The 23,773-nt window shown below is 41.4% G+C and overlaps 3 protein-coding genes across 3 annotated transcripts in view; 2 read left to right on the top strand and 1 right to left on the bottom strand.

Moving 5' to 3' along the window:
• Positions 1-9,078, top strand: part of WWTR1 (WW domain containing transcription regulator 1) — a 77,550-nt gene extending 68,472 nt beyond the window's left edge. Inside the window, exons 4-6 of the mRNA XM_037406568.1 lie at positions 3,448-3,581; positions 4,125-4,237; positions 5,316-9,078. Coding sequence (XP_037262465.1) covers positions 3,448-3,581; positions 4,125-4,237; positions 5,316-5,500 — 432 coding nt within the window. The 3' untranslated portion in view covers positions 5,501-9,078. The remainder of the gene's footprint in view (positions 1-3,447; positions 3,582-4,124; positions 4,238-5,315) is intronic.
• Positions 9,079-10,758: 1,680 nt separating this feature from the next.
• Positions 10,759-23,773, top strand: part of LOC119156593 (transmembrane 4 L6 family member 1-like) — a 52,416-nt gene continuing 39,401 nt past the window's right edge. Inside the window, exons 1-2 of the mRNA XM_037406566.1 lie at positions 10,759-11,538; positions 13,553-13,723. Of these exons, the coding sequence (XP_037262463.1) occupies positions 13,715-13,723 (9 nt within the window). The 5' untranslated portion in view covers positions 10,759-11,538; positions 13,553-13,714. The remainder of the gene's footprint in view (positions 11,539-13,552; positions 13,724-23,773) is intronic.
• Positions 15,452-21,057, bottom strand: TM4SF4 (transmembrane 4 L six family member 4). The gene is made up of 5 exons (XM_037406567.1): positions 20,630-21,057; positions 20,286-20,375; positions 17,929-18,062; positions 15,965-16,154; positions 15,452-15,672 (listed from the first exon to the last, which is right to left on the bottom strand). The coding sequence occupies exons 1-5, from the start codon at positions 20,801-20,803 to the stop codon at positions 15,655-15,657; spliced, it is 606 nt and encodes a 201-aa protein (XP_037262464.1). The 5' UTR covers positions 20,804-21,057; the 3' UTR covers positions 15,452-15,654.

Below are 23,773 nucleotides of genomic sequence, written 5' to 3' on the forward strand. Positions count from 1 at the left end.
CTCAAAGGAGGAAGGCACGACATGAAGAATGAGAAAAGCCTTATGTTACCTTTTTCCAGCTACTGTTTTCAATACAAGTCTTTTAAAGTGATGGAATTTACTAGTCTCAGAAATAATTATGCCATCTTTGCCTGTATATGAGAACAATTATGTAAAAGTAATTACTCAGATAGAACTTTAGGCTGTCGATACATCATTACCTGTTGTAGAAACACAAGGCACTAGAATATTATCCCTGCTAGGCATCTGGCATTTTTTATCAGAAGAGTTTCAAAACTCTTGCTGTGAATCCACCTACTAATTGTCAACAAATACACCCTTAAATAACGGCCTTTCTTCTCTACAGGTGCATGTCTTTACCTCCATAGTTTTTCTTCAGCAGTGCTTTCTGGTAGAAGTGGGTTGTTAGCCTTTGTCATCTCTGGTTAATTGCTGCTACCAACTTTTCAGCTTTAGTATTTTTTCTCTTTCATGAGCAGGAAGCTTGTCAAGCTGTCCCCTACCCACCCAACACACACAGACACAGTCCCCAACAAGTTGAGACACTGGTTTGTACTATATGATGCATTGAGAAGTTGCAGGATACAGAAAACATTTTCCATCGCTTTCTACAGGCAACACATTTTCAGCCGTATGTTTGATACAGTGCAATTGTATTGAGCAATACAATTGAATTTCTGTCTGATAGTTGAAAAAAAAAAATGGCATGACAACTGGCAAGAAATTATTAAGAAGATTGTCCCAAACAGAAAAGCAAAATGTTGTACAGGAAGATGTATGTATGCATATGGTCATTCTTTGATTCATGGAGCCACAAGATAGTTGAGGTTGGAAGGGACCTCTAGAGATTGTCCAGTCCAGCTGTCCAGCTCAAAGCAAGGTCAGCTCCAGCAGGTTGCTCAGAGCCGCATCCCATCAGGTTTCAAATATCTGCAAGGATGGAGACTCTGTAGCCTCTCTGGGAAACCTGTTACAATGTCTGTCACCCTTACAGTAAAAAAGAGTGGTATTGGGGCAGTATTTTCTGTGCACTAACGTGTTAGCAAGGTAGCAAAGAGAAGTAATTTCCATCGAATTAGGACTTAGTCACAATATTCTGAAAGAGGCAAATACTTGGATCTTGAACAGGATATTTTCAGTTATTTTATTTTTAGTATTTGATTTTTAGTATTTGATTTTTAGAATGATGGCAACCAGAACATGATTTGAATGGCATGAACATGAACCAAAATGACAGCAAAATGTATTTTACATGTTAGCAAACTAGGGGAAAGGCTTTTTTTTTCTCTCCTTTTTTTTTTTTCTTTCTCTTTTTTTCCCCTTCTTTAATTTTTCTGTTCTGATCTTACCTTTATTAGTGTGAAAAAATGTCCAGTGAGATTTGAAAATGCACAGCCTAAGTATCAAAGACATGAACTTCATTACTGGATTGTACTTTAATTAAAAAAACATCCTAGCTAAGTATATCCAGCCTCATTTTATCTCTTCCTTTTCTTCTCTTTATCTTTCTGTTATTTCTTTCTTGCTGTTTTTCTAGTACTAGCCTTTCTTGTGTTGCTGCACTTGCTATTATATTTTAAAAAAACACTTTCAGTACCTTCTTGTAGACAGTTAAAAAAGACGGTCTGCCTGTTTTCTGAAGTTCGCACATTTTCACAGACTCCAGCTGATTTATTCATAAACATAAACATCACCATTAGAATTGTCACTTGACAAATGTACCGACATACATAAGCTGTTAAGGCTCTTCAGACTGTTTATTCTCAACACTTACGAACTAACCAAATATTACTAAATCTAATCAATCTAATCTTACTAAATCTAATGCAAATTATTACTTATCAGTGAATATATTGATAATTTGGGTATGAAGGAAATACTGCATTAATGGGCACCAATATATTTTAATTCCCAATGAATAATTGTTACATTATTCGTGAAGAGCCCACACCGGTCCTTCTCAATGAAGAAATCAATTGAAAACATAGTAAAACATATTACAGCCTCAAAAACATGTTAATCTCTGTACTTGGGAGAATGAATGACTGATTAAATGGAAAAAATTCTCTACTGTGATTTAAATGAAATGCTGCCTCTGCTTATTCCATTTTTTAAAAAAAGGTGAGTAAACTAGGGAAAAAACAGGTACAGCTTTCTTATTTTAAGGTCTTAGGATATTTGTTTGGAACATCCCCGTGGAGCCAAACAACCTTTGTCTAAACCTTTGTACCACTAGATGTCATGGTGGTTTTGCAGAGATAATGCTAGAAGAATTTATTCTTTCTGAAGGAATTTTGAAACAAGTTTCCTTTGGCTCTAATTGCTAATTTTTCATCCTAAAGACAGTGTGCATGAGACAGGTCATTAGTCATATGCTTATCGTTAGGCAGAGGGTTCATTCTAAAGATTATTGGGTCAAAGTCTTGGTTCTAGTGGTTTTCTTCTAACATGTTAAGTACTGTATGGTTGCAAGTGATATTCTTTGTAATTTGGTATATAGCAAATTATGTCATCTAGTAGCAACTCAACTAGTTTCAGTGCCTGATTTTACTCTCTTTTGCACCAGTTTAAACTGAGGGCAATTTCACTTAAGGTAAGCTGTTAGAAACAGATACATGGGAGGTTAAATTTGAATCTGTAGGTTTTAAACTAGTTTATTATTTCTGCTTCAGCTCTCAAAGAACTTGGTCTCACTGAACAGTAAAATGAAATTGTGATTTGAGTATAGCACAGTTCAAGTATGCGTGTAAAAACTCTCAAGTGGAATTAGCTGGCCCATGAAGCATGGGTTAGGCTGTCAATAATCAGTTGTAATGTGCAGTTTTATGATGAGGCGATGCACAAGGTGTCTGAAGTTATAACATAGGTGATTTATTTTGTAGGGATTCTCTCTGCAGGCAGCAGGGCTATAGAAGTGCAGTCATTCTACAGGTAGTTGCCCTTGTTCAAGGTTTGACTCGACCTGGCTGTCTGCCACTACCCCTCATGAGAGGCTGTCAGTGTGACAGCTCTGCCAGTAAAGCCATTTATATGAGCATTTCATGATCTGCAACACGCAAAATGAGAGAGGGTAGTTTAAACAGGCAAACGGGCTCCCTGGTTTGGTGTGAAGCTGATTAGAAAGTCCTCAAGCACACCTGTCTCCTGGCTGAACTATGGGACTGGCATCCAGCCGAGCTAGGAACTGAAGGGTAGGTTCTGCTGTGTTTAAGCCAGCACAGGTGGGTATGGAAAACACTCTCTGTCTACCTTATGATTTTCTTCACATCAGTGTAAACCAACAGTCATCAGTTACATTGTCTAGAATTACTTTCCTGAATATATATGTATATGAAAAAATAGCCGTCTATATATAATGTGTATATATTACATTTTCACTTGTTACAAGACTGCAGTACTTCTGAGCTGTTGGAATAACCCTCCCCTTGTATTTATTTGCTTTTTCAGGAAGCTGCTCTGTGCAGACAACTTCCCATGGACTCAGAGAACATGGTCCCAGTTCAGACAGCTGTGAATACGCCTGCCATGACACAAGACATGAGGCCTATTACAAGTAATGGATCTGATCCTTTCTTGAACAGGCAAGTTCATGTCCTCTTCATTAGGCAATTGGTTCTGTTGCCTTCTCTACACTTTTAAAGCTGTATCTCTGAAGTAGTTTCCTTTATCATCTTCTTCCGTACTTACTGTGAACAGGGAGTATGGCTGAGTGGCTGACCTGAAATCTTTCAGTTTGTACTTCAAGAAGTAATCTTAGCGAAATCAAACAAATGGTAACAGGTGGATTTAATTGCACTGTAGGTGTATGTAGAAGACTCTAGGTAGAATAGGTACATTACCTAAGCATAAATAAACTCAATTCTTTTAGGCTGTCAGAACTGTTTTTGTCTAGAGAGTCATATATGCATGTGTGTATTTTAGAATTTTAAGAGTGGCCTCACTTCAGTTGCTTTATATTTGGGCTGATGTAACATGACCACATTAATGGCCAACAGTTCAGAATGAGGCTTATTTAGTGTTTAACTTGAATATCTAACCTATGATAGCTTTTTTCAAACACTATGATCAGGGACTATGTCTACCTGAACATCTTTACTGACGCTTTTTCACGTTTCAATTTATAGTGGGCCATACCATTCCAGGGAGCAGAGTACAGACAGTGGCTTGGGATTAGGATGCTACAGTATACCAACAACACCTGAAGATTTCCTCAGCAACGTAGATGAGATGGATACAGGTAGAATACTCTAATTTAGCTTACAGTATAATGATACTAATAACATTGTGTTATACCCAGTAATGTTTTATAATTGTGTAACAACGATAACTTCTCACTTCCCTATGCAGGAGAACAGGCTGAGACTGGGGTGTGTGTGGAAATGCCTACAAGGTACTTAGCGCCTAGAAAAGCTACTTAGTGCGTAGAAGGTTCTCATCTTCAACTTAGGTCCAGATTCTACCCTTTTACCTTAGACTGATACTAAACAAGTCAAAGTTGGAAAATGTGAGCCTTGATTTGTGTTTTCATACATAGTAAAAATGTGGTCTTGGGTTACAATCTTGGGACAAATCACTGCATTTTCTAACTTTGGGAAATCAGTCTCATTAATAAGTCTCTTACAATGGCAAAGCTGGATTTCTCTTCAGACAGAATGTAGTTACCTAGTTTAGGTTTTGCAATGTATTTATTTCTGTATGAGTGTCCTCATGCTGTTTAAAATACTGAAATAAGTTACTAGGAAATCCGGGTTTTTTCAGACAGTGAAATTCTCAGCCTTTCCTCACGTAAACTTCCTTCTGAAGTCATCAGAGGTTGTAGATGATGCAAAGAGTGAATGGTTTCTCTATTAAATATTATAATGCTTGTTATTACTAATTGATGAAAAAATAATATATTACTGCGAGCTGAATTGCTGTAAAACACTTTCTTCAGTTATGCCCTATGGACAGAATTCAGCCTTGTGCAGAGAGCATAATAGAGGGTTTACGTAAAACTCGATTGTATGGCTTGCTGTGCAGACAGTAAACTTTGAACTGTTGTGCTTCCCAAGTGGAAGGTCAGAGGATGATTACTTTGAACACTGCTGGAAGGGGCCTTTTGTGCTTTTGAGAGCAAAGCAAGGACATGACATTAACTCTTAGAAGAATATGCGTTCTGCAAGCAAATACGGTTTTGAGATAACTTTTGTAGAGGATAGGAATGCTGACAAGTGCTTACTGGAAAGGAGGAATATAATTTTTGTATCAATTGTGTTGTGTTAAATTACCCACAATAAGAGTTTGGTATTTCAAAAGTTCTTCTTTACTTTTCCTAGGAGATACCATAGCACAGACAACAATGAACATAAATCCACAACAAACACGTTTCCCTGATTTCCTCGACTGCCTTCCAGGAACAAATGTTGATCTTGGGACTCTAGAGTCAGAAGACTTCATCCCCATTCTCAACGATGTGGAGTCAGTACTTAACAAAAATGAGCCCTTCCTTACTTGGCTGTAATTACTCAGTGCTGATTTGGACTACGATGCAATTCAACATTTCTTTTTCCTCTCGAGGTAGAGGTAGAATATCTGAAAATCCTCAAGCGATACAACTTACTGCCTTAATGACTTTTATTACATCATCTTTATGGTCAATTTATTCTCTGCCTGGGTTTGATTGACACTAATTTAAATACAGAATACATATATATATATAAAAAAATACATATATGCATATATATTTTTTCCTCTTAAAAATGAAAGCACACTTCTTCACATATCTGTATACTTCTTTACCTTTTCAGACCAGGCAGAAATGTTTGACTTTTAAGGACAGAAAGTGGGTGGTGTTTGTGCATGTCCTTGACTGATCTCCTAGGTATTGATTAACATCACAAACCCTTCATGAATCACAAAAGCTAACTACTAGGTCACTTGATTCAAAAAAATGTGCACAGCATCAGACCACGAGGGCAGTTTTATTACTATGTTTATGACAATAATACCAGAGGCTTTTTTTATCAAGTTACTTAAGCTTTAAAAATCTTTTTTTTTTCATTCTTTGTAACTAACTGTACTATATGGAATACAGATTAAATCTGATCCATATCAGCCATAATAATTCTCCTTATATATTTCTAAAGGCACAAACAGTACTGTTGCAGTTTCTTTTTTCAGTATATTACTGTATAGTTTTCAGAAAATAAATACTTCCAATCTGAAAGTACCAGAACTGTTTAGCAACAATTTTACACTACAATATTGTTGCAAAATAAACCAGACTGGTACTGACTGCTGCCTTATAAAAACAAAACAATGTATTATAAACAAACATCTTTTTAAAAGGTCTTAGATTTTGATGTTTATTATATTAAGCACTACAATTTTGTAACTTAACATATGAACAAACAATTTTTTATATAGATAAAATCTGTGGCAAATAAATGCAAAACCATGCTTTTAAAATGAGGTCTGAAAAATGTGGCACAACTCGTTAGTGTTGTATGTAGTGGGAAAAAAACCCTTGCTTATACAGTTTTTGGTAATATTTTTAACTGACAATGTCAAAATTACATGTAGTTGTATACATGAAAAAAGATGGTAACTTTATCAAGGCAGTGGTAAAGCAGTATTGCAACCTGTCTGGTAAAGTTGCTTAGTTCTTAGGTCTTTCACTTACTGTAATTGTTGTACAGGACACAAGGCATGTTCTGTGTATTTCTACTTATTGTATATCATACAAATACTTCTTTATCAGAGGTTTGGGACTGAGAAGGCATCAAGGACACTAAGCTTGCAGTTCCCCTGAAATGCAAATGAAGTCCTAAAATTCTTAAATATTTTGAAATTATATTATTTATAATCTATGAATTTAAGCTTTTTATATTGAGAAATATGTCTTTTAATTAAAGGCATTAAAACTTTTCTTTCAGCTTAATCCAGGCTGTGTAGAGAGAGGAAGAGATGTAGCACTCAGTGTAAATGTGCATTTGCCAGGTCTATTAACACTTAACAAGGTCTTACTGATGCACCACAATATTGGTCACTAAAGACGTTTTTCCCTCAGGTTGGGTGAAGGTAGGTGAAAAGTTCAGAGATGAAGTGATGGGAACATGGAGTAGGTGTGGAAGACAAATGATTGTGTAACAAACCTAGATCCTTGCCAGGAAGGGTGGCCGCGGATAGGGATGCACAGAAAACAAATCACCGGTGTTAAGTAAAGAACATAAAGAAGAACTTGATATGATAAATTGTCATGTTGATGATGAACTTGTGGGTGTATGTGATATCAGAAGATGGAAAACAAAAAGCACACACAACAAAATTCTGAAAAAAAGAGATGGAAGGCAAAGACCTTCAGTCATGAAGTTTTATTACATAGAGAAAAGTAGCTTTTTTTATGTTGTGGGGTCTTTTTAGTAGAAAATGAGATGTGACAGCAGAGTTGTGTCTGCACAGAATTTAATTACTGTATGGGCATTGTGTTTCTTTTATTCTTTTAGAGGAGTTACTTGGTTTTTTGGTGTTTTTTTTTAATTATTATTTTTGCTAGCGCTAACTGTTGAGATAACAGAAATTTCTTTCAACAAACAGGGGACCGGGCAGGGCTGACCAATGTTACTGTAATTATGATTAGTCTCTCTCTTTTAAGGATTTCTTCAGGTTTTCAGCCTAAATGAAAACCAGATGGTCCTAAGGCTTTGTTCTTTAATGAAGTGACTGACTTTGGTAAAAGACTTGGAGATTTTTGTGGTGTCTGGTTGTGATGCCAGTTTGTAAGGCCAACTCATCAGCACTGCATAATTGGCCTAACAAACTGAAACCCATTGGTGCTAGAACCATTTACAGTAGCTGCAGATCTGAGCTCTAGTATGATTCAGTTGATATTGCTCATCATTAGATGATGTTTAGAAAATGCAGTTTGTTCACTTGCTAGTAAGTCTGTACTATTGTAAATTTAAATTTTGTCATAATAAAAGATTTTCCAAGCAAATCAGGTTCTCAGCTGGTATGAATTAGCTAACCTGTGTTGACTTCAGTTTGGCTACACTGATTTTCATTGGCTGAAGGTTGTACTAGTGTTGTACTAGTGGTTTCCTAGTAAAGGCACCCAAAATGTTTATCTGAATGGTGGAACTACAAAATTGATTTCTCTTTTATTGGTGTTTCAGGTGGTTAAAGTCTCTTGGTCCAAAGACCTTAAAAAGGTAACACACACCCCCCTCAACTATATTTCCATATTACTTCCATAACAAACCAACAGCATGTGAAACAGTACTTAAGTGTAAAAGAACTGCCAAGATCTTTGATCAGATTTTTACTGTCATGAACCAAATTGTGGTTAAAAGTGATGCTTTATGCTGTGAGCTTTTAATTTTTGTAATGGAGAGAATGTATCAAATGAAGTACAGCAACAACAAAATCTACTTTTTAAAGTTTTCTTTTTTTTTAAAGTTTCTGGCTTTAAACAGGCTTATGGCAGAACTTTTAAAGTATGCAAAACGTATATAATTCTTACAAAACTAGATTTATTGGTGACAGTGTTTCACTGTACTATTTCAGGTTTTGAACATTTATTTTACTAAACGTACACTGCCTACTTGTAGTATAAATACAATAAATGTTCCAGCTGGACGGTTTTATTGTTGACCATCGGTGAGGGTGGCAGATCTAAGTCTTGGTGATACAGAAGTAACGGGATGCTGTTAATTACAGTTTGTATTCTGGTATTACTGTTAAAATGTAACCTGGGGAGGGATTGGGTTTGACTTTTTGACAACAAATGCTCTTTAGGGGAAGGGAAGGATTCAAATGTCTGTTTTAAATACAGAAAAATGTGGGTGTTCAAATAAACTTGTTTCCTAATACATCCATGTACATGCTAGTACTTTAGCTTTTCTATTTACTTATTTTTTTGTTTTATTATATGGCATGTGTGAGCATTTGTTTTTAATTTTGAGTACCTTGCAACAGATTCTATGTATCTAAAGCGATCAGATCAAACTGTTGTATCCAGGGTTTGATTCTGTTTTTTGGGTTTTTTTTTATTTCTTCCATCTTGTATGTGAAAAACAAATATAAATGAACTTAAAAGATTTTGGATGCATATTGGCTTATTATATTGTTTCTTTTTTTTTTTTTCTCTGGAGGATTTTAGTACGTGCTTCCTAGGGAGCTGTGTAACACTGCTTGGAATAAAGGTACAGACGTACTATTGTGTGCAAAAGGCATACATTTTGAATTAATTAATTAGCACTTAGCAAGTGAAATGGGTTATTTTACCGTTACGTTTCGGTTTCATTAGTAGTTGCCATGGCCGTTAGTGGCGGTTACAGCGTGCGTCCCGGTGCCATCGTTTTTTCTTTTAGTGGCACCCGGTAACTCATACCGCGCACACGCAGGCGGGGCGCCCCGCCTGACCGCCGCCGCCGGGGAGCTGGAGGCCGCGGGGGGGGAGCGGCTCTGTCCGCTCCCGGGGCTGCAACAGCCGGTGCAACTAGTACTGTGGATTTTAATAGTCTTCCTTGAGTCATGCCCTTACAGAATTATTCTAATTAATTGTTAGAATACTGCTGCCAGGATCTCGCGTTTGCCCGAAGAGGCGCACCGGCGTGCGGCGGCGCGTGGGCTCGGTTCGCTCAGGTTTGGTTCGGCGGAGAGGCCGAGCGCGTGCCGACGGGGGTCGCCCGGTATGCGGCTGATGCAGCCCCCCACGGCTTGCGGGCTCTCCGCGCCCCACATTACCGGGGGGCCGACAGCGGGCCGTTTCGGGGGGGGGGGGGGGGGGGAGAGGTGGGCTTTCCCGGGGCCGCGGTGCGCCGAGACCCCCGCTCGTTTGGAGGAGGCGTTTCGATGGCCTGGCTTTCCCACCCGACAAGGCAACGGAACGGCCGCGCCGGCGGGCCCCCACCCCGCCCTACTGGGCCCGGGGCTCCGCTCAGGCCGCGCTAGCCGGGGCGCTCCGCTGGCGGGGATGGCGGGACGGCTCCAGGCAGCGCCGCTGCCGGCGAGCAACCGCCCTGGGGCGGCGCCCACCGCTAGCACCTCGTCTTCCAGTGCGGCGACCGGAGCCGCGTGCAGTGTTGCAGACAGGCTGCCGCTTGTGTTGGGGCGGGGGTTGTGCCGCGCTGCTCCGCTACCGCAGCTGTGCCGCCGCACTGCTCTCCTTTCCGAAACCACGTCCCTTGCAAGCCGGCGCGCGGAGCGAGGGCGCGCGCATCACGCGCGAAGGCGGGAAGCGGCGGCGCTGAGGTGAGGAGCGGGCGCCCCGCCGCGCCCAGCCCGCTCCGCCCGTGCGTTCGGGGCCCCGCCGCCGTCTCAGGGGGCCGCTCCCGCGGCGCCTCTGGCCACGGCCCCCGGCGGAGGGTGATACGAATTGGGGCCCGGGGGCCGTCGATCTCCGCCCGGAGCCGCGCAAGGGGCTGCGGCTCCCGCCGTCCCAGAAGCGAGTCGGCCCGGCGGAGGCAGCGGGAGCCAGGCCGGCAGCAGGTCGGAGGGGGCGGCAGGGGGCAGCCGGGACGCGACCCCGGCCTGTGCGGCCGGCCCGAAGGCGCGGACCGTGGCTCGGCCGGCGGGAGCTGCTGCGCTAGGGTCGTGCCGGGCGGCGCGGGGCCGGCGCTCAGCGCTCGCCTCGGCGAGCTGGGCCGGGGGGGACCTCTCCCGCCAGCCGCGGCCGCGGGCGGGCCCCAGAGGCAACGCTGGAGGCCGGGACAGCGGGCGCTGGCGCCGGGCCTGCGCCTTGGGCCGGCCGAGAGCTGTGGCGGCAGGAAGCGCTTGCACGCGCAGGGGCCGTGGAGACCTTCCACTGGGCGGTTTTCTGTACGTACCGTTCTCGAAATAATGCCGAAAGCCACTCTTACCTAGCACGGTTCGGTAGCTCGATTGCGTATTTTTCAGTGCCCACCGGTGACTTTTTTTCGGTTTGGAGTCTTTGGATCCGCAGCTGGGAGCAGTTGTTATTTCAGCAAAGGGTCCCGCAGCGAATTAGCAGTGACAGGTGGAGGTTGTCAGTGATGCTTCTCAGGTGAAGATGTCTGTAAGAAAGCCCCTTTGTATTGGGAGAGCTTTTGTGCTTTCTGTTAAACAGTGTGCCCTGTCCTAGTGAAAAAGTAATTTGGCAAGAAAAAAAACTTTAGGTGTTCTATCTGGGTTTTTATTCACATCCATCACTGTGGTACCACGTCTGTTCTCTGGGGTAAAGACTCCCCATATACATGTCACAGAACAAGTTGTTCTCCCCATCTCCTCAGGTGGCAGATGTTCTGGAGTTTGCCGTCATTTACCTTGTCGCTGGTTACACCACCAGCAGTGTAGGAGCTGCAAAGGAGGAGCTGAAGTTGAACTGTGGACAGGCAATGAACACAGAACAGTGTTAGAAGACATTTGCTCAGCTGAGAGCAAAAGATGTCTTTTAACTTTTTGTGTATGTTACTTACTAATTTTAGAAACAAAATTTTTTGCAAAGAGTTGCCAGGTAAATAATGCATTGTTTCCTGACAGGTGACACTGTACGGTGTTTAATGTATCATCCTGTTGCAATCTGTTTATTGGAGACAGGTGAGAGAGCGCTCCCAACTTTGTGTAGTTCAGGTGTGCAGGGGCACCAGTTTTGTCAGGCTAAGTTGAAATGTGTAGGCTCAAATCACATGCACACACTCCACATGTTGTAAGCTGAGTTGTTAAATAACCTGTGTATTTCTTTTTATGTAAATGCTTAGCTGAAACAATGCAACGCAATGTCAAAATCGCCATGCTTTCAGCACCCGAGTCAATCAGTCACTGAGCAGACAGTTTATGTGAGTGAATAATGAAGCTTCAGATAACATGTGCATCTCTGAGATTTTGCAAACCATACTAATGTTTTTTCTTTAGGCTACTAGGATTTCCGCATCTGTGTAAGCGTATATATGTTAACATTTGTACACACTAAAATTGAGTGTGGTGTTCCAAGTTGGTCAGGGCTACTGTGATCTGTTCTAACACTTTCAGATCTCCCAGTTTGTGGTTTCTCTCTTGCCATCATCTTTCTGTCCCTGTCCAGCATTGTACTTTCTTTACCTGTGATTTCTCTCCTGGGAGTACCGTGGGCCCATTGTACCTTCTTTCTCTGTTACAACCATCTATGATCGGTCCTTCTCCTTGACGTTACTGAACGCCTTGTTCAGTAAAAACAGAGAGCAATCTTCAGTTACTCCAGAACAATGGAGGAAAGCATGATTCCCTTTAAATTAAATGCTAGTGGAGAGCCCCAGATATTAACCATAACTGAACAGATTTAGGAATGCTGTTGTTGGCGCTTTAAAATGCTAGGTCAGCTGAGCTGCTGGTTCCAGTTCATTGATACTTGTTCAATACACTGCAAGGCCGAGGTGCAAATGCAGTCCAGATCGCAAGATGAAACGTGTGTGCCTTGTCTTGGTGTCTGCAGTGTATTATTTCATGTTAGAAAACCAGCATGTATTTGGGCATCTCAGAAGCACTTACTCATAAAGCACCTATTGCTTTTGGTTTTAGGTATCATAGCTTCCTATCTGTGATTATCCCAAGTGTCCCAAAAAGATTTATGTATTCTGTTTGTTAATACATCAAAATTTTGTACACTGTGCAGCTTCCTGTCCTTTTGTTGAATGCTGACGAGAAGCATTCCATGTTCCTAAAGGTGTCGCATAAATAAGACAAATGGGAGATGAGGTGCAGGACAGCTGCTAACCACAGATTAAAGAATAGATAGATGTAAGATGGTTGCATCAGTGGGTGGTGATATAAAGAGTACTCTCAAGTTCCCTAGCAATGCAGTGGAACAGGTGGGAGACACAGCTGTTTCTAAAGAGATTTTTTATTATTTCTGTTATTATCTTGCATGATGTATCACTGAGGCTGCTTTACTTTGATTAACATAACTCATAGTACCTGAATCTAGCTATTTAACATTTTTGTATATTGCTCACCAGCTTTTAGTGCTTCTGAATACTTTTAAGTTCTTCACATATCTCTAGAGTAGGTGCAGAGTACATAAGTTTTCTGAAAGCACAGGCCATGGAATCATTATTTCAGGAGGAAAATTTTAGGGAAGAGATGAGGCAAATACATTGATGAACTAGAAGACTTGAGACATTCAGTCTGGCAAGCTGGTTTGTGAAAGTTTGTTTTAGGAATTTCTTAAGAAGCGTATCTGTTGATCTGAATCCCTCAAACTTCTATAGTCCTTCTTGTTTCATCCTTGATTTCTTTGGGAAATAGTTTATTCTTAACTTTTAAAAGACTAGTTGTTTCTAAAAAGTATTTTTGCATTTCAGCTCTCTTGCCTTTCCTGTCTCTTGCAGGCACAGCTAAATTGAACTACAAAAAGATGAATAAATAACATTTGCACTTATGTATAGATTGGAAGCTTTAAGAAGAGGAGTTATGAGCTACTCAACTCCGCTGAATGGAAATTGTGACTTCAACACAAGTCCAGCGTTCAGCTTCTAGAAAAGTTGCAGAATGAGCTTGCAGGAGCACAACATGAATACTGAATTGTGAAGGAACATCAGTTGTGATGAAAGAGTGACAATTTTTTGTTTTGTCACAGGTGAGGATCCAAAACATGGTAGGACTCTCCAAATATGTAAAGATTTTCTGTGAAGAGGAAGACTTTTCCATAAGCCCATCAGGACGATAACAGCTTTGTACCAGGAGGTTGCATGTTCATGTATGAAGAAAGTCTTTCTAACTTCCAGAACAGTGTCACAAAATGCTGAAGGTGTGTGTAGAACAGGTTACACAGATGTCTTGGAAATTCTTTAAGTGTCGTTTGCACTGTCTTTGCATACAAAGGTAGGCCTCAAAGATGCCTCCCAGACCTGTTTATCTGTGACTCTTAAGCCACTGCATAGCCTTTGTTAGACAAGGGATTGCGGTTAGTTAGTGCCACGAATAGGGGGTTAAAAGCCTTTCACAAATAGTAATAGGTTTGGTTACTTACTGTGAATATTTCTACATTATTAGATTACACAGGCTGTGCAGTTTCTGTACAGGAGAGATTCAAGACAAGGAATACATGTATTTTAGCATGTAAATAGATACATGTGTTGAAGTTTTAATGGGGCTTTCTCATTACGTACCTGGGTTTAAATAGGGTATGTTCCTGTCCTTTCCATGGGTACTGATTTTATATTGTGTCAGAGATGTGGAAAGTTACTTGATTTTCTAGAAATGAGGCTTCGTTTACCATTTGTTTGGAGCCAGTGTTTGAAGTTGATGTTCCGCATGAGAAATTGGCTTGTCTTCTAACAAGACAGGACCTGTGGGATTCACAGCAGTAACCGATCAGGTTGTGGTTCACCCTTGTCTTTGTGGCTAATGAACTTTGCTGTTGGAGTAAGTCACTAGGGCAGTGTTCCTGTACTCTGGAACACTGCTACTGTGTCCCTCCCATCTGAGAGTGTAGTGGGGAAGGTTGAAAACTTCAAATAAAGGTGAAACAACTTCTGCATGAGGAATGGCTAAATATACTAATGCTCTTTGTGGCTAAAAAAAGAGACAACTGAGAGGAAATGTGAGAGAACCTATGAAATGAAGTATCGTGGGGAAGAGGGGAGAGGACTGTCTGTGTACACCTTCTTGGGGGCAAGAACTAAGAGACATCGAATGGAAGGAACAGGTGTCAGGGTCAGAACAAAGGAGGTCTTCCCACAGCATGAAGTTAGATTATGGAAGGGATATTGTGATCCAAGAAGCAGCTGGACAGCTTTCTGGAGAAGGAATCTCTCAAGAAGAGTAAAACGCAGAGATGGAACCTTTGTCTCGGGAGGTCCCTGGCATAATTGTAGGCTGGGAAGGTCTCTCTACAAGCCTCCTGTATTCTTATACTTTCTGTTTTCAGTTTCACCTTCTTCAGCCATATTGTGTTGTCACGTTCCCTCTGGTAAGGGTGACTGGAGGAAAATCAATTACAGATTAGTGAAGATCCCCATCATGCTGAGAAATGGCTGTGAATTGGCCTTTCTCACAATGTTCCTGGGGTGAAGCAGGGTATTGTGGTGTTGAAGATGACTTGTAACACCTCAGACTAGCACTCTTCTTTTGCCTGTTACTTTGACCCTACATTTACCTGCACAGCAGTGCTGCTGCTTACAGCCATGTGTCAGTCACAGTCAAGAAAAGAGACCTCATCGTGAGATTCACGATTCTCTTTTGTAACAACAGACTCTCTTTATAGAGAGAATTTTAACATAGCAGGTCTGGAAGAGAGAAGTACTTGCCCTTCCGCGTAACATAAACATACTCAAGAAAAGGTAAGACTTAGGATATTTCCATCTGATAAACCTGAAAAGAAAATAAGAGACAACTGCATTACAACTGAGCTCTTGTACCAGCAGCATTTGGTTGCCCAGTTGGAAAGCTGACTCTGGAGAGGAAACATTTTGCCTGAGGATACCCTATTTTTTAAATGGAAGCTTTTTTATGAAAATAAATATGAATGCGAGAGTTGAATTTCACATACTTTATTCCATGGTGAGGGGTTTCAGGAAGGCTGGAAAGGGAGTCAGGGCTTCATCATTTTAGTGGGGGGAAGTGCCCTTCATTCTCATCTTCTTATTCATCTTCCATGCATCTGAGGGCTGCTTTACGGAATGGTTGCAAAAGGGAGTCTCCCAAGATAAGGAGGGTTGTCTGCAATATTCATATTCTTTAGACAGTTCCATCTCCCTGGAAGAATAAAAATGAGGAGGTGATTTAGCGGCCTCTGTTCCTGTGGCTTTCAAAGGTTTTTATTATTTCCTAGCGGTTATGGGAAACTGTCAGATAAACATGTAAATGTGGACTGACATCATGTTTTCAGCACCTGGCAACACTGTAGGGTTTCAGCTGGACTTCAGGAAACACGATCATGGCCCTGAATGAAGGCTTGTTTAGTTTTTCAGATTGTCAGCTAGCCAGGCGTCTACATGTAACTATTATCAGTACACAAAATAATGTTAGAAAACTGTCAGTTGCTCACCCCACAACATCCGCAACATTTGCAGTCCCCACAGATTGTCCCAAGCAGGCCATTCACCACCTGAATGCCGCAGAGCACTGCCTGGATCCCGCTCATGACAAGCAACAAGGAGAAGAGGGTCAGGTTCCATGGAACGATGTTTTCGGGTGACTGACACGCATTCCACAATGTCTGGTTAGAGAGGTAATTCCTTGGAGGAGGGAACAAAACATTATGAAGAAGGTGATGTTAGCTCACAGAGGGGGCTCTGTCACAGCCGAGTTGCCACTGTTGGGATATGGCTGAGGTTCTGTGAGCTTCAGTACTGCCAGAAAGAATTTCCATTATCACACTGGTGCTGTGCTGGCTATCTAGAACACGATTTTGTTTTGGTTTCTAGATCAATTGCAGTAATTCATTTGAAAAGGCAAGGCATCAGATGGGAGCAATCAGAGACAAGTTATGTGTTTGCTACAATTAAATTGTTTCTGGTGTTTTGGGAAGCAGAGATCTTAGCCAGGCATGTGTCAAAGGGGTGTTTGTCTGCCAGTGTCTTCGCCAAAGGTGGTTTTGCTGCGGGTGTTGCAGTTCCAGGCAGGATGAGGCAGTGCCAACAGCTGGCACTACATAATACACCTGGGAAGCGTGCCCCCAGGGGTGTGGGACTTGCAGGGTCTCCTTGGGAGTATGGCACCTTTTGTAACTCCTCCTTGGCAGAAACCCCAGGCCTTTATTTGATTACAGTATTAGATATTTTGTTTGTGTGTGTCTAAGGTGTGATGCTGGATCAGGGCATTCAATCCAGTACCCCAAAATACAGTTAGGAACAAGGAAGCAATGTTGCATTCTACAACTAAATGTTTGTCGTTATTTACGGTATTACATTGTAATAAAACCAAAAAAAGTGAATTATCAAAACGATATGATAAAAAAAGAATAAACTCAGTTTTCCTATCAAAACATCAAATGCTACAAGACCAGTTGCCTCTTGCCCACTCAGCAGAAAACAACAACCTTTGCTGTTCTAGATGCCTTGTCTAAAGAACTGCAGTATTAGGTGAAAGTATTTTCTGTATTTTTTACCTTCATATTTTGATTTAATTGTGAACTGCTTAACCACTTCCTATATTCTTAATGCTGTGTTGTTTCCTGTGTTCTTGTCAAGTGATTCCTTGACTGCAACCAACGTTATGTTTGAAATAGAGCATATTTTTCCAGAGACTCCCAGAATTAGACCAAGACAGTTGGTTTCCAGCCCTCACTGACCCATGAACAAATAATGGGTAACATACAACTTCCTTTTTTTCTTTTAAACTTGAACTGTAATTTTGTGGTGTATCATGCAGGAAAAGCTGCTAGGTCTTTCTTGACTTAGGAAGGTTGCATTACAAATTCTCAGGTGATGAGTGGTTTACTGCACCCCTTGTTGATCTGTTCTGATTGCACCTGCTCTCCTTGGTAACACACTGTACCCTTGGACCTTTGCTGACTTCAGCCCTGAGCAGCTGGATCTCTAGGGTTTCATGTTCTTCACTACACCTCTCTGAAAGTGGTAAATGTCCATGACAGCAAACATGCTTGAGTTGCAAAGTATGAGGAATGGACAGCTTCCAAATTCCGTAACCAAGGTAAAATGACATATAGATTCTAATTATTTGAGTGCCATTGGATTTCAATATAAGATGTCGCTGCTATTCATGTAGATAGAATTTAGCAATGTGTACTGCTTATCATCCCAAGGATAACCTAAAAGGCTGTGCATTTCTCTTTATGGGCTCCTTTGAAACTCAGTGGTTTTGATTGTACTTGCTATTCTTTACATCTGTGCTCTTGAACCTTATGTAGTATTGCTGTGCATTGCTGGCTCTTCTATGAGCTTCTGTGTTTTAGACAAACAGTATAATTCCCATTTTCATACAAGGGATTTGGAAGTTAAATCATATCACAAACTTAAACACGTATAACTTCTGATTGTCTTGTCTTACCCATCCTGGAAAGGATAGGTCCACTCTGTTCCAGTGAAACATTTAGGGCCTCTGTTTAGGGCTACTGCTGACAAAACAAAGCAGTATCCAGCTCCCAGAACTCCAACTGTAGCAAATATTATAGAAGAAAACATCTGATGAAGAGAAAAATAATGTTATTCTTGTTCTTATTCAAACAATGAAATGTACCCTTTTCATGGGAATGTACATTCCCTAAATTCATCTCTTAACGGTCAAAATAGTCAACTCCTGAACAGCTAAAATATACTAGTTTGCAATTACATAGTGAATGTGTAATGTGTACCTGCAATTCTATTCAAAAGCTTTAAAAGAATTAGCAGCGTTTGCCTGAAGACAGCAGGGTGTGGGTACTGACACAATAGATGGCACTCCTCCCCTTTCCACAGCGCTTTTCCAGCAGGCCTACTTCTTCAAGGTCCTGTGTTCACCGAAGCAGGTGACTTTTGAGAATCTCAAGAGATTATAAGCAAAACTGAAGTCTTGGACCACTCAAGGCATTAAGAAAAAACAAATCTACAGTACCCTTTACAAGCTAGCTTTGGTATTTGTTCATATTTGGATGAAGTAATTCTGGTTTTCCTTCCTGAGTCTTCCCTTCGGGTTTCATATTAGTATACTTTACCTCCTCGCAGGTACTTGTCATCGTTAGCCCTAACAGTGCAATTGGAATGGATTGGGAAGGATGTCTTTATTTTTCCTGAATTTCCATTACAGCATTTTCATGTATACTAATATGTAAGTAAATTATGGAAAAACTAATGCCCTGCTTCATTTCTGAAGCACTTGCAACTGTAAGAGTTTGTAGGTAGAAGTAGTGTCTTTTACTGGATCAAAGTGATATAGGTGGAGCAAAAAAAGAAATGTGCTTTCAGGTCTGTGAGCTTTTATTCAGACCTCATCAGGAGGCACTCGCCTTGGGTGTTGGCATGCATTTTTATGTTGATGTATATGATGGGGCTAACTTAAACATTATGTTTATGTGGTAGACATGATAGTGGTGTTTGTGCTAACATACAGGAACAAACTAAGTTCTCAGTCATGCTGTGGTAAGACCACCAGGACTCTTTTAGCATGGGGTACTTAGTACTTGTGACTGTATTAATAGTCACAGTTTCTCGGTCAGCTGCACTCTAACATGTGTTGTCAACAAGGCACTGCATAACATTGGTTGCTGTATGGCAGCACCATGTGTGCAGGGTTCAGCTGACCCTGAGGCAGTGGGAGCACAGGCAGCAAGGGCTCCCAGCTCGTCACCCCCATGTACAACCGTACACCCTGCTCAGCTGCATGGCAGAGGTGCGACTGGCAGCTGAGCAGCACGGCCTTAGGAGTTTGGTAGTTGCCAAGTTGTATGTGGCCTTCAGAGCTGAACTAAGGTATGTTCACTGCTAGCAGAAAATTGGTAGTGCAGTGTGGTGAAGAGAAATACGTGGCTCCAATTCTCTCTCCCCCTACCCCAGAAGTTCCACCTGCTTTGTTGGGATTGCATGAAGACAGTGTCGAAGATGGGATTTATGGAAGGCTCCTTGTTAACCTCGCAGTCATGATTCTTTTCCTACTTGTTTTTTCCTCACCACCACGCCACCACTCCGTCCCCAACTGAAACCCTGGTGCGTTATTAAAAAAAAAAGTGTAATGATCTTCTTGAGCCAAACAATTTATTTCAAAAAACCAGATTTTCCTAGTAAAAATACATGCATTTGTTCTCTAATCTTCTAAACTAAAATGCTTGAAATGTTTACTAGTGTCTGAAGGTGTCCATTTGAAAGTTTTCATTTCTAGTGCGAAAGGAAGCTATAAGTTCAAAGCAGAGCCTGGTCTACCCAGCTTTAAGCAGGAGGTTGAATTAGATGACCTCCCGAGGTCTCTTCCAACCTTAAGTTTGCTATGAACCTAATGAGGTACTTGCAGCCCGTTGCTGGGTCTGCAGTGAGTTGGGAATGTAGTGCCCAGCTGTCAGAATAATTTTTAAAACCACCCACAAAAATTGACTAAAATGAGAACTGTTATGCTCTGCAAATCAGAGTGCATGTCTTTCAGAAATTAGTTTTAATTGTAACAGCAACTGTAAGTATCTTGTGATAGCAAAATACAACAAGTCTAGAGTTGTGGTACCTGTGGCACAACAACACACTAAACAACAACAACTAAAGGTATAATACAATTTTTGAGAGGCTGCTGTTTCTACTTTCAAGCATGCAAACAAATGACAGGGATTTGTGTCTCACACTGGACAGCATGTCTAGTCTCGCAATGACTGTGAGCAGCAGAAGATACATATATCGTATCAGTTACAATTTAGCTTTTACTTTTTTGCCATGTTTCCTCTCACTTACCGCAAACCTCTTTCCACAGCTCTCGTTACCACAGCACCCACAGCAATCATTATTCTTAAGGCCCAAAAATACCAAGGCAGGAAAGATCATCTACCAATAACAGAAATACAGTTTGAATTGGTATGAATTCAAGTGACATTTGCCTTTAAATATAATAATCCTATGTCTTTTTCTTCTTAACACTAAATTATTTATTGCAAAACTTGGTTGACTTGTAACTTGTTTATCACAGAAGAATTTGCAGTGTTGTAGTCTGCATTTGAGGTACTGAGGAAATCCAACGATGCAAAGTCATGGTGTGGGTGGGGGAAGAAAGATGGGAATGTCTAAATTTATATACTCACCAACACACCAGATCCCAAGATCCCTCCGAAGTACCAGACCTCAATTGTAATGTGTAGATTATTTTCAACCACTTTTCCTCCAGGGAAAAACAACAAAATGTTTGCGAGGGTACACAGCACAGCCAGGGGGATGAGAGTGGTCCCCAGACACTTAGCACAACTTCCCATGCACATGATTTTTTTAAAGAAATGGCAGACACAAAGGCAGAGGAAAAATCTCTCGGATGTTCTTACAACTGTTTTATAAATGGAGCTTCTTGGTGTACTTTACAAAATCCAGTTTCTGCTGTGCCTTTAGGGGAGCTGAGCCTGTAGAATGCTCCTTTCAGAGATGTTGCTGCAGTCAATCAGAAATGTAGCATGCTGGTTATTTATATGTTCTTGCAGCTGTGATGTCAATTTTCTGAACGTCTGTAGATGAAATTACGTTCAGTGTAGCCTCTCATTTTACTATGACAACCACTAACCTCTGTTAATATTTTACTTATATGGATGAAACACTTCATTATCTGGGCTCAGGTCATTGGTAGATTTCCTTCTTAGTTCTGGATCATAATTTTTACAACACACGGACCTTCTTCACACACAAAATACTTCTATGTAAACACTGACATGAAAACACATAATGCATCAGCTGATGTTAGTAACAGCTCTGCAATGGAAAAAGTTCTAGTGACGTTTCTTTGGGAAAGCCGAGCTAGTCATTTGTCATTTTGAAGCACTCGGATTTGCAATAGGTAATCCATTATTATGGAGGCAGTGCTTTGCAGCTGGTATCTCAGAATAAAGGCTAATGATCAAAAAGTGTTTCTGTGAAATTGCTCCTTACATTGTGTTGTGTTCTCTAAGGGTAATGCGTTCCCTCAAAGCCCAGCATTTCATCTGTGCTCAGGCAAAATTTCCACTTAAAATTATGTTGCATGTGGCAGGCAGTCTGCTGAGGTAAAGCAGAGCCTCATGGCTTAGCATGCAGTATTTGATTCAAATAAGCATCTCTCTTAAAGCAGGCTCTGCGGCTCTTTAACATATACGGGGTACCTTTTCTTTCATATTTAGACTTTGTATATTTTCCTGTAGAACTTGTGTTAGGATGATTTTCCCACCGATCTTCATTCCTAGCAAACAGTGTTAGATGCACTTCCGTTGCCATTTCTATGTGGACACAGGAATTCCATGTATTTTGAGATGGACAACAGTTTCCACTTTGCTCAGAGGGCATAAAGCTCAGGAAATTTTCATTCAAATTTGAAATAAGCCTTCTCTTAAAGGTATTTGAGGGTTTGTTTTGATCCATATAGTGGATCTCCGCTGAATCTTCAAAGACAGGCAACCCAGAAACATCTAAGATTTTACCTTGTACGACCACAAAATCCCAAGAAGTACATGATAGTGAACTGTCCAAAGCTTGTCTTGAACACTCCAGAGCTATTGCTTCAGGTTAAGTAGCAGTGCTGAGTAAGCTGGTTTTCACAGCACCATCCTTATACAGATGACAGCTGAAAGAAACCCAAGTCACTGTTGATCTAGACTAATTCCCTCATCTGGTTCATCACAAGCCACACCGATAATTGTGCAGATACAAGGAAGCTGGGAGAGCCGGCACAAGGGATGTCTTGAGCCACCGCTGATGCTGAAGAAATGTATTTGCAATCAGAGCCTGCTGGGCCTGTCAGCTTTAGGCTTCTTTGCAGAAACAAAAGGGTATAAAGTAGTTTTATCAGCTGGGAGGGCCAGACCTGTAGTGTCATCAATGCTTCACCTGATATGGTTAACAGACTGCCCTGATTTCAGCTGGGATGGAGTTTATCTTCTTAGTAGCTAGTACGGTGCTGTATTTTGGTTTGATGTGAGACTTTTGAGGTCCTCAGGCCTTGCTAGCAAAAAGGCTGGAGGAATTGGGCACAAGAGATTGGCAGGGGACACAGCCAGACCAACTGACCCAAACTACCTAAAGAGGTATTCCATACCATGGGTTGTCATGCCTGGTATATATACCTGGGGGGCTGGCTGGGGCAGGCAGGTCATTGCTCCGGGACTGGCTGGGCATTGATCAGCAGGTGGTGAGCAGTTACATTGTGCGCCACATGCTCCTTTCTTCCCTCTGGATGTTATTCTTTCCCTTCCCCTTTTCATTGTAACTGTTACTGTCATCATTGTTATTATTGTTCTTTCATTTTTATTTTGTTTCAACTATTAAATTGGTCTTATCTCAACCCTTGCTTTACATTCCTTTCCAACTCTCCTCCCCATCCCTCTGAGTGGGGAGTGAGCAAGTGGCTGCGTGGTACTTAATTACCAGCCAGGGTTAAACCACAACATAGACTTTCATGATATACCCAGTGTGTAGAGAGCATCTGTAATTTGGCTCCCAGTTGTAGTATAGTGACTCCATAACAGGCATAGAGAAAATATTTGCTGTAGCTTAAACACAAATCTTACTTTGGTTTTTTTTCCTTCGTTCTCTCTCAGACTAGCATGTGACTTTCTTGCAGTTGCAAATTGGCTTGCAGTACGGAGGGAAAGGTTTAAATTGTAGTGCATTCAGCACCCTGCCGTCCTGTTTTACTGCAGGTGGCTCAAATGCAGATGCTTCTTGCCCTTGCCAGGCTTTCAAGCTGAGTTTCACAACAGTCCTGCTCTTTCCTTCTTACTCCACTTACCAACATTGTCAGTACCACTGAAGGTTAGCCAGACCCCCCTGTTCAGCTGTATTTTTATTTATGCATGGTCTTTTTAAACTACTGCCAACCTTTATGTGAGGGTTTAAGTTACACTTACTTGTCAACAGGGATGGCTTAAGGGGCAGTGGCATCTAGCCTGAGCTGGAAAACAAAACTCAGATTGACTCAAGTCTTTTTCCAGGGAGAAACTGAGTGACCTGCATGCTCAGTTCCTCTCAAATGGTTTCTTCCCTTACGTTCTAGCCCACATTTTCCAACTCCAGCCATCTATCTGGGAGGAGGACCAGTGAGCCCATTGTCAAGCATTAGCCAGAACTGCTGGTCCTGGAATAAATACTCCATTGTGGAGACTCTGAGGGCTGGTAACTGTGGTGGAGCTGGTCTTTGAATATTGTGTCATCCTGTCCCCACTAGTGTTTTCCTAGCAATTGTGGAGTCAATGGAAGGCACTCCTTTCTGGTAT

Source organism: Falco rusticolus, chromosome 13 (genome assembly GCF_015220075.1).
Source record: "Falco rusticolus isolate bFalRus1 chromosome 13, bFalRus1.pri, whole genome shotgun sequence".
Classification (NCBI taxonomy): domain Eukaryota; kingdom Metazoa; phylum Chordata; class Aves; order Falconiformes; family Falconidae; genus Falco; species Falco rusticolus.